The sequence below is a fragment of the Haliotis asinina genome, chromosome 8, assembly GCF_037392515.1.
Source record: "Haliotis asinina isolate JCU_RB_2024 chromosome 8, JCU_Hal_asi_v2, whole genome shotgun sequence".
Lineage (NCBI taxonomy): Eukaryota > Metazoa > Mollusca > Gastropoda > Lepetellida > Haliotidae > Haliotis > Haliotis asinina.
In genome coordinates, this window is record NC_090287.1 from 65,528,882 (window position 1) to 65,545,811 (window position 16,930).

The window sequence follows — 16,930 nt, forward strand, 5'->3', positions numbered from 1 at the left end:
TGTTTTTAGACCCCTGGAATGCCACTGCTGATCGAATTGAGCCCTGTCGATGTGGCTGGAATAAATAAACAAATTTAAAAGGTGAGTTTTAGCTGTCTTGAGTGATCCATGACTCTGTCATGAAATTGCAGAGGTAGCTGTTTTCCATGAGTCACAGCGTATAACTTTTGAAATATGATACAATTGTGACCATCTATTGCTCATATTGTAGGGAAATCATCTAGCTTTCAATCTGTAGGCCTCAGCTATGCCGTAAGAATATTTCATGCAGGGAAATCTAACTTTGATTGAGGAGGGGGTGGTTTCATAGCTACATCCCCTCCTTTCATATGGAACTAGGGAAGGGTCCATACACCAGTGTGAATTTCTAATACTGTTCCTAAGTGATACAAGCCCTTGTGCATTTGCTTGAATCAAACCCCATCTGTAGTTGAACTATAAATAGACTTTAAATGAGATTGTAGATCTACATTTTCATTTTGCATAGCCAGTGGATATTGGGAACATACACTTGGGTAAGAGTTCCGCCTGTACCCTCTCCCCCTCAAAAATCAAAATTACAAACTGACATGCATATCTCAGTCTAAATATACAGTGAATAAACTAGAATAGTTATAAAGAACAGTTATGAAGAACACTTAATGAACTTATTTCAGTGCTGGACTACAGTATTACAACAGGGAAGGAGCAAATTTACTATGTAAGAAGAGGGTGTTCGGGCTGAACTTTTTCCTACATTTGTATATATACTACGCAAAAGTCTTTTTTACAGATATAATTCAATATTTAACGACAGACCGGGAACGAAAATAGTTTTAGGATGTTTCTCTGGAGCAAAGAAATAACGCAAAAAACACTCGAGAAAATGTCCATTTCAAGTCGAGAAAGAGCTGAGATGGTATGAGATAAATACACATCAAAGATAGAACGGAAAGTTTGTACAAATTGAGAGATGGAGGTGATGTTTACTCCTGAACAATATCCGTAAATCTGAAATGTCTTGTAATCACTGATGCTAGGTTCAACTTGAAACTGTCCAAGAAAAGGTCTTTATGAATAGGCACGTGGTTATTGACTGCTCTTTTAATAACCTATCAAACCGTAATTTGTTAATCTAATCAAGACAATGCTGTTTCGTATTGATATCAAGCACGAATAGTTAGTTTGTCCTATGATTAGTGTGGAGTATTACCTTAGCCTTGTTGTCGTCCGCCATCTTGATCGTTGATGAAGAAACTTCTAGCAAACCACGCTTTCAGATACATGTAGGAAATTAGAGTTACCTCCCCTCTTGTGCGATAGCTCCAAGCGTCAGGTCCTTTCCAGAATTTACGTCAACATAAACACGTAACGCGTTTCACTGGGATACACAAAGTGTTTTTTCATTCAATATATCTATATGGGAACCCCATAAGTACTTAAATTATTGCTTAGAATGGACTATTAACAATCAGCAGTATTTTTTTCCAATTGCTTTGCTGAACTGAGTTTCTACTTTTCTGCTGCACTTCTTGTACAATCTACAATGTAGATATGGCTATCTGACAGGCAGGAACATGTTAGCACGTCAAGATATATTTCATTTAGATTAAAATTGGAAATTTCGTTTTCGGTGGATGAGTTGAAACACCAAAACAAATCGCCAAATATACCACTTTTCAATGACCTGTGTCCGCGTATGAAGGAATCCTCAACACAATCAAAAAGCAATGCCAGCATGGGTGTTTGGTTTAAATAGATGACTAGGACAAATCTGTCTGTTTACCTAGACAGAAGTTACACTGTGACTGATTGTGTCTCACCCTCCGATACGATGGTGAACTCTGTGACCCGCTTGTGTGGCATCGTACTCTGATGACATGGGATGGTAATATATTCATGAAACACTGGTCTGTTTCCCCATCACAATTTGCTGTCTCGCTTTAGAAGGAATATCAACAACGAGTAAACAAAGAAATGTGGAATGAGGCGAAATGATGCACAATCTAGGATCAGCATATGGTACCGGAATAAAGCAACTACATGGATGTATTGTTTGATGTTATGCCAGTTTTGTATTAAAAAAGATAACACGATCTGTGGTGTTTCCCTTAATCACTGCATGTTTTACTGTTGACCATCCTCAATAGTCTTAAGCCTATGCGTTACTGTATATACCCTGGAGATTGTCGGGGTTGACATGATAATATAGAAATCTGTATGATTTGACACCAGACATCGTGACACGCCCTGTGTCGTGTAATCTCACACATTCAGTGTCGCGTTACCATTGGTGTTGATGCAGGCATGACAACAACGACAGCATAAACGACATTATGCGATTGAAGACAGCTGTATGGTGTTCCATGTCTGAACTAAAACTTGTCCCAACCCAGCTAACGCCAATGACTGATTCTGGGCTTGACGTAAACGTCTCTCCATTTAGTCCCAAGAGTTATATGGGACAGATCCGGAGAAACAGTTGGCCAGAAGAGCACCGGAACGTTCTGCTTTCTTAGAAAATCCGTCACAACACGAGCGAAATGCATGTGGACAGGCATTGTCTTTCTGATGCATGGAGTTACGTCTCTGTTCTGGGATGAACAAGATGCACATAACGCCTAATGATCTCATCCCAGTATCACAGACCTGTGGGACAGCCATTGACAATGACACGTTGTCTCCGAACATGAGATGTGACGCGATGTTTCCCCGTCACATTACACCTACCAATCAAACTGTCAGCGCTCCCGTTCACCTCGCCGTATGTACATCGCTGCTCTATTACCATCCGAACTGTCCAGATGAAATCTAGACGCGTCAGTGAAAAAAACCCATCTCAGTCTTGTCTGCGGTACCGTGCATGCGTCGTTGACGTTGCGTTAAGTTTGGACGTATTGCAGGCCCTCATGTGTTCTTATAAGCAGGCATATTTCTTCCCTAGTTGCTACCAACGGACCACTGGACAAAAATATTGACAAAAAATATGTTACCAGAGGTATCTGTAATATTGTCTGTAATTAAAAATGCATATCCAAATTAATATTGATAAGGGGAGATAACTCTCGCCCAGATTTACCTCATGATAAATGTTTGGGTGGCCAAAATAGCATGAAGTATGATAAGAAGCAAGACAAAAGCACATAAGTGCGTAACATAAATACGCGCTCTTATTGCCACGACCCGATCTTATGGAAAGGTGCAAAGGAATAGGGCTGCTGACGAACAGCAGATTCCTGAATGGCAAAGGGAGGCAACTCTGTTCTTAAGGTATCGTTGCATTAACTCCAGGTTTTCGGTCATGATTACATGTCATGCACCTGACATATCTACCTGGTGACGCTACTGTAGAATTATTGTTGCTGAAGACGCGTTGGGGACTGCGCCATTGATGGGCTGTCATGAATATGCTTGTTTAGCTATCATAACTCATGTATGATGTAGCAGACGACGATTCATGAGTTATGATACATGTCGACGATGCAGCCAATAATGACTCTTTAGATTTAATATGCATACGTAAATGGCGATATCCACATTGCTTCTTGTAATATACAACCTTGACGAAATCCAACAGCTTCTCTAGCTACGAACTATGCCTGAGCGACAAGCCGCAATGCTGCTTCTGCGATAACATCCCTTTGTTTCTCTAGCTACAGAATATGTCTATGACGCAACCAATGAAGCTGTGTTATCTGCAACACACGAGTGTGGCGAAATCCACAACGTTTTCTAGCATTAACATACGTCTGTAGCGAAATCCACAAAGTTTTCTAGCATCAACACACACGAACACATGTCTATACCGATATAATATCCACAATGTTTTCTAGCATCAACACACACGAACACATATCTATACCGATATAATATCTACAATGTTTTCTAGCATCAACACACCCGAACACATGTGTATACCGATATAATATCCACAATGTTTTCTAGCATCAACACACACGAACACATGTCTATACCGATATAATATCCACAGTGTTTTCTATCATTAACAAATGTCTGTAGCGAAACCCTAAACGTTTTCTAGCCTTCACACATTTTTATGGCGAAAACCACAACGTTTTCTGGCTTGAACAAACGTTTTGGCGAAAACCACAACGTCATGAGGCAATTTATATACTATTCATTATAGTTATAAAAGGAGTTTACCAAGGCGCAGCCATTGTGTTACTACTTGCAACTTAGCATTGTGCGTTGCTAGTTACAATTATTAGGTTACAGTTATGTGTAGAGTAACAACTAGTCTCTGAAATGAACATATTTTACTGAAAAAAGTTCAAAGTAAAAATAAAATAATATAATGAAATGGAGCCCTGAGACTTTCTTCATTTCCAGAAGCTAAGGAAATCTAGACTTGCCACACTTTCTAGACTTGTGTGGCTTCCTTGGATATATTTGCTTCAGGGTCTGTACCACACACTAAATTGTATCCACCTAGGCTAGAACGAAAGGACCAGGCTTGACAACCCCAGCTCTGTCCAGTTGGATAGTTCTTTGTATTTTGTAGATTTAAATTTTGAAAAACGAAAACTTTATGTTTTCGGACTAAATGCTAATGTAACAGCACTACTTTCGCCGACTACAAGTACTCGTAGGTGTTTCGGTGGAAGACTTGGGCACGACCACTCTGTCAGGAGGGGCTGGGTTGTCGGATTGAGGAGGCAAGTGGAGAGGGGGGTTCGGTAGAATTCGACCTTGGCAGCTGCGCTGTGCTGATCGTACCATGCATCGAAACTCATCTTCACAGGTTGCTATGGCAACTCGCGCAATTCCGGTAAAAATAGTAAACTGTGCTCGAGTCCTTCTACCAGAGGGCCCACACATACGCCCCACAGCTAACTTAGTCAGACAGCTTCCTTGAACCAGTTAGGCGGGATTTGCTGCCTCTCTACTCGACACTTTTCACTTACTGCTAGCAAGATGGCGAATATTATGGCTGCATCGATGTATTTGAAGATTGCTTTGGTTTGTCTGCTGGTGGGGCTGATATTGTATATAATCGGCTTCTCCACCGTGTCCTGGATGGTCGCCGCTTACTCCAAATGGGAAGCCCGTGGTGTATGGCGAGTCTACTCATGTAGAGTAGCTGCGTTCTGCACCTATCTGTCCTACGGTGCGTGGGATTACTTTGGACGCAGTGATCTAGGTGGGTAGAGCATTTTACTTACTTCCCCAAATCTGATGATAACTGATTCTTGGCCAATTTTTTTCTTGCATGTGGTTGGAAGAGAGTTGCATTAATGTTTCTTTAATGCTCAAGAGCCCCGATGTTTACAAGCACCATTTCTACACTAACGTGCATCTTCTTATTAATTCATATATTTAAGGAACACTTTGTCTGCATTTATTCCTCAATGCCAGTATTCCATCTGGCAATGTTTGTAGACGGCCTGGTCTCCGCCCGGCCCGACCAGCATTCTTCAGCAGTGGTTATCAATATGACGACCCCTTCCCCCATCCCCATCACGCCCCCCTCCTCTTCCTCCTCCTTCCGTTCTCAGTTCCCCGGATTCCACGACATCTGATACTGCTGTGCCGTCTCATACCTTATACAAAGGCAGCGGGGGTTGCCGAGTTCAGGTAGTGCCGTTGAGGGGTGAGATGCGGAGGTCGGGATTGCTGTAGCAATACTAGGTTTGATTCCTACACAGTTTGTCTTCCTACACAGGCCTTTCTTTATTATTTAAATGAACTAATACACCATGTATGGCGTACTTCTGTGTTCTTGCTGACTTTGGGCTCTCTCCGGAAGCAACAGTTAGTAAGGTTAACCTTAACTCCCATCAGAGAAATAATCTATTATATGGTCTCTATTCCCATTCTGTAGCACTACAGTAAGGTTACCGTAGTAACGACCCCCTCACTGCTTCGTGAAAGAAGGCCTTGTTCACTGTATTGCAATACAACCTTCCGTTACCGTGGGTAACGTCGTAATTCCCCAAACGTAACGCCCCGAGGGATGTCTTTCTCATGGACACTGGCCGCTACGGGACTGAACTATGTATGAAGACAATGTATATATTCGAAAGAATAGCTGACCTTTGTATTTGGCTTTTTGCTCTGCGCCTAGCCATACCTACATACATATCCCTCGCTCATGTCTACGTATATAGCATGTATATCAAATTAAAAAAATATATGTTACTGAAAGGAACCCCGACACTTTCTTCATTAAGCTGTGGAAATCTAGATGTGCCACATTTTCTAGACTTGCATGGGCTTTCATGGATATATTTGCTTCAGGGTCTGTATGACAGATTAATCACTGACGCACGTGTGCAATATTAACCTATTATCAATGCCCTGTATTGCTCATTAAGACTAAGTAACAGCTGCTATTAACACTGGCAATTTCCGAAATGTCGCTGGGACGTTTGAGTGTACAAAATCCGACAGTAGCGTATACTCAGGCTGGTTGGTTGGGGTTGCGATCCATATTGTGCAAAATGTTCATGTCCTCCACGGAGGTCTGTGTCTTTACTCATGGTTGGGGAGGGTGTGTGTGTGTGTGTCAATATATGTGAGACTTTTACAAACTTAGTTAAGAGAAGCCCGTCTTGATCAGATTGTCCAGGTCTGCGTCAGACAGTGCGAAGCCGCTGTGACCCCGAACTGTAGTGTCAGTGAGTAACTAAAGTTGTCCTCCAGTCTTTCCAGAATTCAACAAATATGGGTAAACGTCCACGCACTTTCTTTCTGCATGGCGAGGTAACTGTTTGACCAGCAGACGATCAAATCACCCTTGGAGTGACATGTTATGAATCAGAGGAATAGGAATATGGATTAGGCTGGTGTGAGTATTGATCGTCCCTATGTGGGCCAGTCGTTACGATAACATTTACATTCCAAGATATAATATGATGATTACATATAATGTGAATCTGCAGGAGATGCTATGCATGACAGATTCCATCCACTGTTTCGTGTGCTATTCCATCCCTGATCCCAAACAGCGGGGACATTCACAGCGTCTCTTGTGCTATTCCATCAGTGATCCCAAACAGCGGGGACATTCACAGCGTCTCTTGTGCTATTCCATCAGTGATCCCAAACAGCGAGGGCATTGGTGTGCTCATGAGGACAAGCTGGTACCAGCTTGACAACGATACAAGAATCTGTATCGAAACGTTGTCGAGAAGATGTTAATCCATGAAGCTTGTTCTTATTTTACTCCCCAGCTTCTAAATAATGCTACTCAAAGAAGTTGAAAGATGGTGGACAATTTGAGTTTGTAGGATCGATTACTTTTCTAAATAAGATATGCAATTGAGTTAAAAGTTAAGCTGTTTCAGACTGTCAATCTCAGTTTGAAATTTGAATAAAAAATTAAGTTTGTTTCGAGAAATCGGGGCCTGATTACACCACTGTTCTCTGCACCTTTGCACTGATAACCGTGTGACTTGTATACGTTCCGTTCCTCTCCACCCACGGCACCGTCCCTCGTAGTGATCGTAGTGTAACAACAATCGTAAGTCTATGTTAAAGAATGTGAGTTACGACTGTCGTAAGTCTATGTTAAAGGATGGGAGTTACGACTGTCGTAAGTCTATGTTAAAGGATAGGAGGTACGACTGTCGTAAGTCTATGTTAAAGAATGGGAGTTACGACTGTCGTAAGTCTATGTTAAAGGATGGGAGTTACGACTGTCGTAAGTCTATGTTAAAGAATTGGAGTTACGACTGTCGTAAGTCTATGTTAAAGAATGGGAGTTACGACTGTCGTACGTCTATGTTAAAGAATGGGAGTTACGACTGCCGTACGTCTATGTTAAAGAATGGGAGTTACGACTGTCGTAAGTCTATGTTAAAGGATGGGAGTTACGACTGTCGTAAGTCTATGTTAAAGAATGGGAGTTACGACTGTCGTACGTCTATGTTAAAGAATGGGAGTTACGACTGTCGTAAGTCTATGTTAAAGAATTGGAGTTACGACTGTCGTACGTCTATGTTAAAGAATGGGAGTTACGACTGTCGTAAGTCTATGTTAAAGAATAGGAGTTACGGGGTTCTGGACTGTCATCTGTCATTGTAAACTGTATTCGATCCCTGTACACCTTCCACTGCCAATGTTCTACCTAAACTGCCACGTCTGCATATCTGTAACGACTGACTGGAAGTTCTAGGACAGACGCGTCTGCTATGATCATCAGGACACAGCCCTGACGCCCACAGTCGGAGGAAGCAGGTGGATTTCGTCTAGCAAGAGATACCTGTCTCTGAACCTGCCGATATGTGTGCGTGTAGAGTTGCCGGTGTTTATAGACTGGTTCGTGCCTGTCGACGGCTGCTTGTGTAACCTTGACACAGCAGACAGTGCTGACAGCCCTCGCGAGAGTTTGGGGCGTGGCAGTACACGGGAGGCAGGTAGTTACGTAACGAGTATGCCATCTGCCGTAGAGTCCCATGTTAATGGACCTCTCGTTGTGTAATACTTAATGGCGATGCTTGTATTCGTTTGGCCACGTTCCATCTGTGAGAGCAATAATTCTGCAAGTATACCCTCTGACTCCCAGGAAGCGTTCCTGGTATGTGGGTGTCAAGTAGGTTGAAGGAACAACACAGCGTGCCTGTTTGGGAAATCTTAATGTACGCTTCAAGTCTCACGGGGTGTTTGATGAGTATACGGACATTATATGACTTGTATATGACCCACAATGACAACATCGCCTCAGTGTTAACCGGTCTTCATAGAGCTGATTGGTGAAATGGCATGTACTGTCGATTCAGGCGTATTGCACATATAGAGTTTCTGGCTTGTACTGGTGCGGTCTAACGTAAACATTATTGCTCTAGCCTCACAGACACACGATGCAATACTTAACATGGATACGCCAGAAAGGAAACTGACATATTTTAGAAATTGAGATATATTTGCTTCTATAGCTGAGCATCAGACTGACATGTTGCCTACCATCTTTTGACAGTCGGTGGAACTTTCACAGCTTAACATGGGCGTGGTCATTTTGAATGCCAGTGCGCTTAACATGAAATCCCGTGTTGGGTGATGACTGTGTTAACAACGTGTCTCTGAAATGAACATATTTTACAGAAACAAAGTTCACATTAAAAAAGACAATATAATGAAAAGGAGCTCTGAGACTTTCTTCATTTTCAGAAGGTGTGGAGATTTAGACGTGCCAGATTTGCTAGACTTGGGTGGGCACTCTTAGACATCTCTGCTTCAGGGTCTGTATGACCGACTAGGTGATGACATACTTTGTGGGTTAGTTTATGGGCCAGGGAAGCTCCGCTGTTCTTTGCTGTCTGGATTGTGTTCGGGAAATTTTCGAGTCGTGTTCAGGATTGATTTGTTGAACAATAAATTGTAATGCCATAATTTTGTGATGTTTTAAGTTCAGTGGATAATCACTAGGTATGGGCGTACATATTTTCACAAAGGCACACCTAAACTCACTGTGTGGTGCCACTGTGACATTTCCATCTCTGGACACATCTATCTTCATGTAGAATGTGGTTTGTCACGTTTATATAGTAACTCCACAAGCAGGCCAGGTGTTTGGGTTTTTCTGAAGAAACAGTGGTAGAACTCGTCACGTCAAGAAGCCCCGCTCATTAAAAGCCCAAGGCGGTTATTCTGTTTCGAGGGGCGGCAAGATAGCTTAGTGGTTAAGGCGTTGACTCACGCTGAAGACCCTGGTTCCATTACCCACATGGGCACAATGTGTGAAACCCATTTCTGGTGTCCCCCGCCGTGATACTGCTAGAACATTCATAAAACTACAGGCGACGTAAAACTACACTCATTCTCCCACTCACTCACTCACTCACTCACTCCTGTTTGTAGGTGCATGCGTAATTGTTTAGCCAAAGATGATAATTAATTCCTAGAAAGGAATATTTTCGAGGAGGTAATGCAAGAGGATAGTGATTTAATCTGGCATTTGCACTGATGTGTATACATACCGTCATACCAATGTATCATTATGTCAAGTGGTTCCGCCCTTCCTTCTTCCTTAATACGCCCGCCACCGCCACGATGTGTTATTGTTGTTACAACTGCACCAGAATCCCAGTCGAGGAATCAAGATGGGCAAACTGACACCAGAGGGCGTGGCAATGAGTCATGCTTCCTGTATAAGTATGGCATACTTCGTCTATTTCTGGAAATATATCTTTGTACCGGTTCTTGTGGAAATACGTTACATGCATATTTTGGAGCATTTCGTTTGGCATAGATATAGGTATCGCCGATTCTTTCGGACTCGATTCCTGGCCTAGCGACTAAATACTGTTGGGCAAAGTTCAGCCACTCTGAACACCACTCAGTCTGGTTTCTAGTCTCGTCCGCTTGTAAGAGGACATTAACTTAATACATAATTCTGAAAAATACCAGACGAGAAAAGTCTTCAATGCCATCATGAGCAACCTGCCATTTCAGTTGGCAGTGCTTGTTGTTAAAGCAAGGAAACCTCGTTTCCGTTTCACTGTTCTCAAGTGTTCAAACACACTTCCAACCTTGGGTGGAACGTGTTTCTAATATAGTCAAGTCAGCTAGAAGCTTTTTGAGAACTTGAGTCAGCTAAAACACCAGTCTGGGCGGATGTCGAACGGAGGACATTTAAAAAATGCCGTTATGTTTTACCTTCGTTTTTAGGAGACATTGTTTTTACGAAGAATAACTTTCTGGAAGGGAAGAGTTTCTCAGGAGTATTCTGTCCAGGAATATTATGTTGAACGTCCCTAGGAAAAGGAAAAGACATAACACTAGGCTGGAGAGTACACAGCCCAGCGAAGGAAATGAGAGTGAAGTGTAGTCCGGCTGGGGCTGGGGGACTAGGGAGGAGCGTAGTCCTGCTGGGGCTGGGGGACTAGGGAGGAGCGTAGTCCTGCTGGGGCTTGGGGACTAGGGAGGAGTGTAGTCCGGCTGGGGCTTGGGGACTAGGGAGGTGTGTAGTTCGGCTGGGGCTTGGGGACTAGGGTGGAGCGTAGTCCGGCTGGGGCTTGGGGACTAGGGAGGTGTGTAGTCCGGCTGGGGCTTGGGGACTAGGGAGGTGTGTAGTTCGGCTGGGGCTGGGGGACTAGGGTGGAGCGTAGTCCGGCTGGGGCTGGGGGACTAGGGAGGAGCGTAGTCCTGCTGGGGCTGGGGGACTAGGTAGGAGTGTAGTCCGGCTGGGGCTGGGGGACTAGGTAGGAGTGTAGTCCGGCTGGGGCTGGGGGACTAGGGAGGTGTGTAGTTCGGCTGGGGCTTGGGGACTAGGGTGGAGCGTAGTCCGGCTGGGGCTGGGGGACTAGGGTGGAGCGTAGTCCGGCTGGGGCTTGGGGACTAGGGTGGAGCGTAGTCCGGCTGGGGCTTGGGGACTAGGGAGGTGTGTAGTCCGGCTGGGGCTTGGGGACTAGGGAGGTGTGTAGTTCGGCTGGGGCTTGGGGACTAGGGTGGAGCGTAGTCCGGCTGGGGCTTGGGGACTAGGGAGGTGTGTAGTCCGGCTGGGGCTTGGGGACTAGGGTGGAGAGTAGTCCTGCTGGGGCTTGGGGACTAGGGTGGAGCGTAGTCCGGCTGGGGCTTGGGGACTAGGGAGGTGTGTAGTCCGGCTGGGGCTTGGGGACTAGGGTGGAGCGTAGTCCGGCTGGGGCTGGGGGAATAGGGTGGAGCGTAGTCCGGCTGGGGCTTGGGGACTAGGGAGGAGTGTAGTCCGGCTGGGGCTTGGGGACTAGGGTGGAGCGTAGTCCGGCTGGGGCTTGGGGACTAGGGTGGAGCGTAGTCCGGCTGGGGCTTGGGGACTAGGGTGGAGCGTAGTCCGGCTGGGGCTGGGGGACTAGGGTGGAGCGTAGTCCGGCTGGGGCTTGGGGACTAGGATGGAGCGTAGTCCGGCTGGGGCTTGGGGACTAGGGTGGAGCGTAGTCCGGCTGGGGCTTGGGGACTAGGGTGGAGCGTAGTCCGGCTGGGGCTTGGGGACTAGGGTGGAGCGTAGTCCGGCTGGGGCTTGGGGACTAGGGTGGAGCGTAGTCCGGCTGGGGCTTGGGGACTAGGGTGGAGCGTAGTCCGGCTGGGGCTTGGGGACTAGGGTGGAGCGTAGTCCGGCTGGGGCTTGGGGACTAGGATGGGGCGGGTATTAGGGTAACACAGCAACAGGTACTCTCCGAACTAAACATGCAGTCCACACAACATGGTTTCACGCTATACATCCAATTCCCACCCACCAAATTCCCACAAAACATACAGTCCCATTCTCAAAACCTTTCAGTAAACATTCAAATCCTGATTCCAACACGACTGGCAATACGGACATAGTGCCCCATGAAGGGGAATCGATATCGCAGGCCTGACGATATGGTGCCTGGTGGGGGAAGTGCGATTAATCCCCTCACCAAACACATGGCTCATAGCACGCGTGGCGATTGTCAGAAACCAGTCTGGCGTAACAGTCACAGTACTGATGTGTGGTGGCCCTGCTGGGCAGCCATGTTGTAATTGGGGTTACTCTTTCCCACAGATTCTAGTACTCTTGTTAGGTTTAGTTGCATTCAGGATTCGAACCCTCACTCACTGAGTCACGTCAGCTCACAAAGTCCAATCTAATCCACTCATCTACCAGAGTGTTAAACCCAACAAAGCTACAGAATCTGTACTTCATTGAGAAAAGCTAATCCCAAATACAACTAATGTTACATGACCAATTCCTTAATGACAGTGTGTATTCGTTTCAAGAATCATTTAAAAAAACCTAACTCTTTATTGGGTACAACATAAGCCTAGAAAGTTTCTAGGAATCACCATGTACTTGTGATGGTGTTTTCTGCCGCACCAACACAAGACAATTTGCAGCGCTTGTCCATGGAATGTATAGTGTGTGTGTTACAGTCCATCCTTGCACAGTATCGAGTCAGGTTCCCAGGCCACATGTTTCCAAGCACAACATGTTTGTTCGACCCATGTTAATCTTTAATTTGTATTTTATCGTTTTTCCTGGTTTGACAAGATTTGATTGTATGTTATCAATGTTATGTTACTAAATTAAACGCCAATGTTATTAGGTGGCGATCACACTTCACATTCACGTGTAATATAGACAGTCATGTACTACAACATTCCCCCCGGAAACATTTGCAGCGTTCGTGAGTGTATGTATATGCTAAACCAAATCATTTCAGTTCGTTTGAAGAAAGAGCGTCCCCTGAGAAGTACGGCAAGACCGTAGTGACAACAGTAAAGAGTGGTGAAGCCAACCCACTGACACCTCTGTTGTTTCTATTTCACACTATACGTGCGAGCTACCTGACACCTGTGCTCCCTCTGTTTTAGACGAGCTACCTGCTGACACCTGTATTGTCTGCTTCAGACTAAATCAAGAGCCTCCCGATGACACATGTGGTCTCGCTGTATCAGACTACGTGCGAGCTGCCTTTTGACACCTGTGGTCTCTCTGTTTCAGACTGCGAGCGAACTGCCATCTGACACATGTGGTCTCTCTGTTTCTGACTACGTGCGAGCTGCCTTCTGACACCCGTGGTCTCTCTGTTTCAGACTATGTGCGAGCTACCCAGGCGCTGGAGTGTATTGGCTTTGTCTTTGCCGTAGTGGCCTTCATCGTGCTGATGCTGTACCTCCTCGTGGATAGCTGTCGGCGCAGGAACGCACTCATTGCCTTCCTCGTTTGCGTGTTTGCTGCAGGTCAGTCTTGGAACGACTGAGTGAGTGAGTGAAAACGAGCGGCTGGGCGAGTGAATGAGGGGTTATACGAGTGAGTTAGTGGATGAGTGGGTGAGTGGATGAGTGAGTGAGTGGATGAGTGAGTGGATGGGTGGGTGAGTGGGCAAGTGAATGAATGGGTGGAATGGTGAGTGAGACCGCAGGTCGCAGAAGATTTTAGACAAATTTGTCTGATTTGTTTCACTAGCATTCACAAGTAGACAATCTGAAGACGTGAGAGTTCTCACATCTTGACCGACTTTGTTATCTGCAGGTGGCGATGATTTTGATTTCTTCATGCTTGGAACCATCATGGCAATATCACAGGCCGATAATGCACATTTAGGATTGTGGGACCAGGACTTTTCTGCCAAGATTTACTCTGGATCAATGCATAATATTGACTCCGTCTGAAGCGGGAAATAACGGGCCTCTCTAGACATTATCGATATGTCTGATAATTCAGATTATGGAAACATTTGCTGACCAAATATTATCTCACTTTCTGTCATTCTATCCTGTATGTACCTTTAGTTATAGTAGTATCGGGTGTAGGCATCCAGCACAGCGACTGAACGAAAGCGGAGTGAGTGCTGTGCTGCAGTCGGATTGCTAAACCATGTTGCTTCTCAGTATGCAAATATACAACTGGTGTCCGTTGTTGTTTCAGTGTTCTTCATCATTGTCGGTATTGCCGTGTTCGCCACCAAGCATCCCAACTTTTACCGAGTCGGCTGGTCTATGGGCTTCGCCATAGTGGGCACCATCTTCATGTTCGTATCCGGTATCATGGGCATCCTGCAACTGACTTGTCGGTAGTTTAGTCACATGATAGACATTTTAACCAATCAGGGCTCGGGGACATGCTGTGGCGGTCACAGGACGGGACTGATGGTTTGCTCGCTCATGTCATTTGCTTTGACGGTGTACTCTGAAGCAAGGAGAGGAAAGTGCTCTTATAATCTTCTTCCGTCAACCACTATTTTACTATATTTATACTTTTCCTGTTTTTCTATTGAATTTTATCTTTGTAGGCATCTTTTTATATGTATTGTTTTATCCAAAGATATGAAGTGAAAATAGTATAAGTTGCCAGTTGAAGAAACATCGTGGATGTGAAGCGGGTAGCAAGTTGAGCCATGTTATTCTTCAAAGCATATGTGACCGTGAAGCCAAAACAAACTGATTCATTTGTCGGAGTTTCAGGACATTCGTTCACTGGTCTCGCTGCATGATAAATGAATCCTTTGGTATAGATAAGTGTTATTCAGTCAGCGACACAGTGAACGTCTTTGGTTTTGGATTGTCTAACTTAGGGCCAAATGTCTAAACGGTAGAAATGGATTGCGGTATAATTAAATGACACATGTGTTTCTGGGAAGAGCATGGTGTGTTGAAAACAGTATGCCTTTGTTTGTATTTCTTCCAAAATATTTAACAATGCCACGTCAGATTCCTTAAAGGGGCTGCAGTATTGTATGAAGATTTTCAAAAGCGCACGCACCGTCACGTATAAATCGGAATACTATTAAATGGGTTTTTAAACTATCAGTAATGAATCATTAATGTTTTGAAAAACGGTTCTGATGTGATTTCAAAAACCAGCACGAATACAATGGTACCCGTTTTCTAAAGCGCACACATTATCATAGGTAAGTTTGAATGTTATAAGATGATTTACCTGATTTCAAAATTCAACGCGAATTAAATATTCATCTGTCTGAGGACTCGGGGACCCGCGTCGTTCAAGAAACCAGAATTCACTGTTCGGAGTTGCCTCCCTTTTGGCACACCGGATCCCTATGCTCGTAGGTTCCAATCCCGACCAGTTCGCACCGACTATGTTTCTAGATCTATCCGCATCAGATCAGTGACCGAGGTTTACACCAGAAATGTCAGAGACCAGCATGGCGTCCAACATTAAACTCAGTTTATAACTGAAATACCCTTCACGTTTTACTGCTGTGTGACGAGAACGGGAGGCCATTAACAAAGACGTTAACATAACCATGTTAATCCTCTGTGTATGGAGGGTTACAACTAGTCTTAACACCAGATGTGCTTTCGGCTGTAACATGCTGATTAGTGGAGACTGTTTCTGTTTGTTATAATTATGTACACATTTTCACCGATCTTCTTGAAAAACTGTTGTATTTTGTATTGTTACATAGGATGTATGTTTTTTTCCCGTTATATCAAGTCTGTTTGTATACTTTGCAATAGGATTTGTTCTTCTATACATTTATAACTTGTTATACTCTGTCACTATACAAGGGGTGTTTCTACTCGTGATCTCGGTTCTAGCGCTTATTATTCTGTACTAGACGTTGTCAATATAAGACGTTGCTAGTACTAGGCGTTGTTAGTACTTGACGTTGTTAGTACTACACGTCGTTAGTACTAGAGGTTTCAACGACTAGACCTTGTCCGTACTAGACGTTGTGAGTGTTAGACGTCAGTACGCCACGTTGCTAGTATTAGACGTTGTACGAACTAGATGCTGTCAATACTAGAAGTTGTCAGTACTGGCCGCTGTCAGTAAACGCAGATGTACAATCGGAAGTCGGCACTTGTCTCTCACCTTGCCGTAGTTATTTAGATGTGGTGTTGATTAAAAGCAACTGCTGTCCTAACATTTGTGAGTTGAATAAATGTCTTTTGTAATAGTAAGCAATTTTGGTTGTGTTTTGTTTTGTGCTCATCCCATTCAGGTGAGTGAGTGCATGGCGAGTTGTCAGTCTGTTGTTTCTCATGATTCTGCCCTTGGATTGTCACTTTCGCTATCTCCAAACAGTGCGTCCATATTTGAAATATCAATTTTTGCCTAACACTTTGTGCCTTTTCCTTATTGCCATATAAACTGGACAGAAATAACTAGGCATATTTGTATATTTTGAGATGATGAATAATGATCCATATATTCATTGACACACTGATGAAATATCAATCATAAAAATACCAATATCCATAACTTATTTCGTCCAGTATATCATTATGACACGGACATTCAGCAAGTGTCAGACCATATACTAATTACTATACTTATTTATTATCTCTATTTCACAATGATTTAACATCTATGTTTTATCATAGGTCAGGTTAGGTTCACAGCCTTGCGATTCCCAGTTTGGGGCTTTCAATATACCTGTCTGACTATGTCAGGAAAGCTATAAACCCTGTGTGGTCTTGATGCAAGATGAGTAAGCTAGCCCATGTAATTATGTAAATAAACCAGCAATAGTGAATGTAGAGCCAACGTTAGTAAATAAACCAACCAGTAATATCAACT

The 16,930-nt window shown here is 44.2% G+C and overlaps 2 protein-coding genes across 2 annotated transcripts in view; one reads left to right on the forward strand and one right to left on the reverse strand.

Moving 5' to 3' along the window:
• LOC137293525 (stress-induced-phosphoprotein 1-like) overlaps nucleotides 1-1,293 on the reverse strand; it is a 32,147-nt gene extending 30,854 nt beyond the window's left edge. The window contains exon 1 of the mRNA XM_067824125.1: nucleotides 1,193-1,293. Coding sequence (XP_067680226.1) covers nucleotides 1,193-1,216 — 24 coding nt within the window. The 5' untranslated portion in view covers nucleotides 1,217-1,293. The remainder of the gene's footprint in view (nucleotides 1-1,192) is intronic.
• A 3,330-nt stretch (nucleotides 1,294-4,623) lies between these two features.
• Nucleotides 4,624-16,311, forward strand: LOC137294358 (uncharacterized). The gene is made up of 3 exons (XM_067825363.1): nucleotides 4,624-5,140; nucleotides 13,477-13,623; nucleotides 14,312-16,311. The coding sequence occupies exons 1-3, from the start codon at nucleotides 4,915-4,917 to the stop codon at nucleotides 14,458-14,460; spliced, it is 522 nt and encodes a 173-aa protein (XP_067681464.1). The 5' UTR covers nucleotides 4,624-4,914; the 3' UTR covers nucleotides 14,461-16,311.
• Nucleotides 16,312-16,930: the final 619 nt, after the last annotated feature.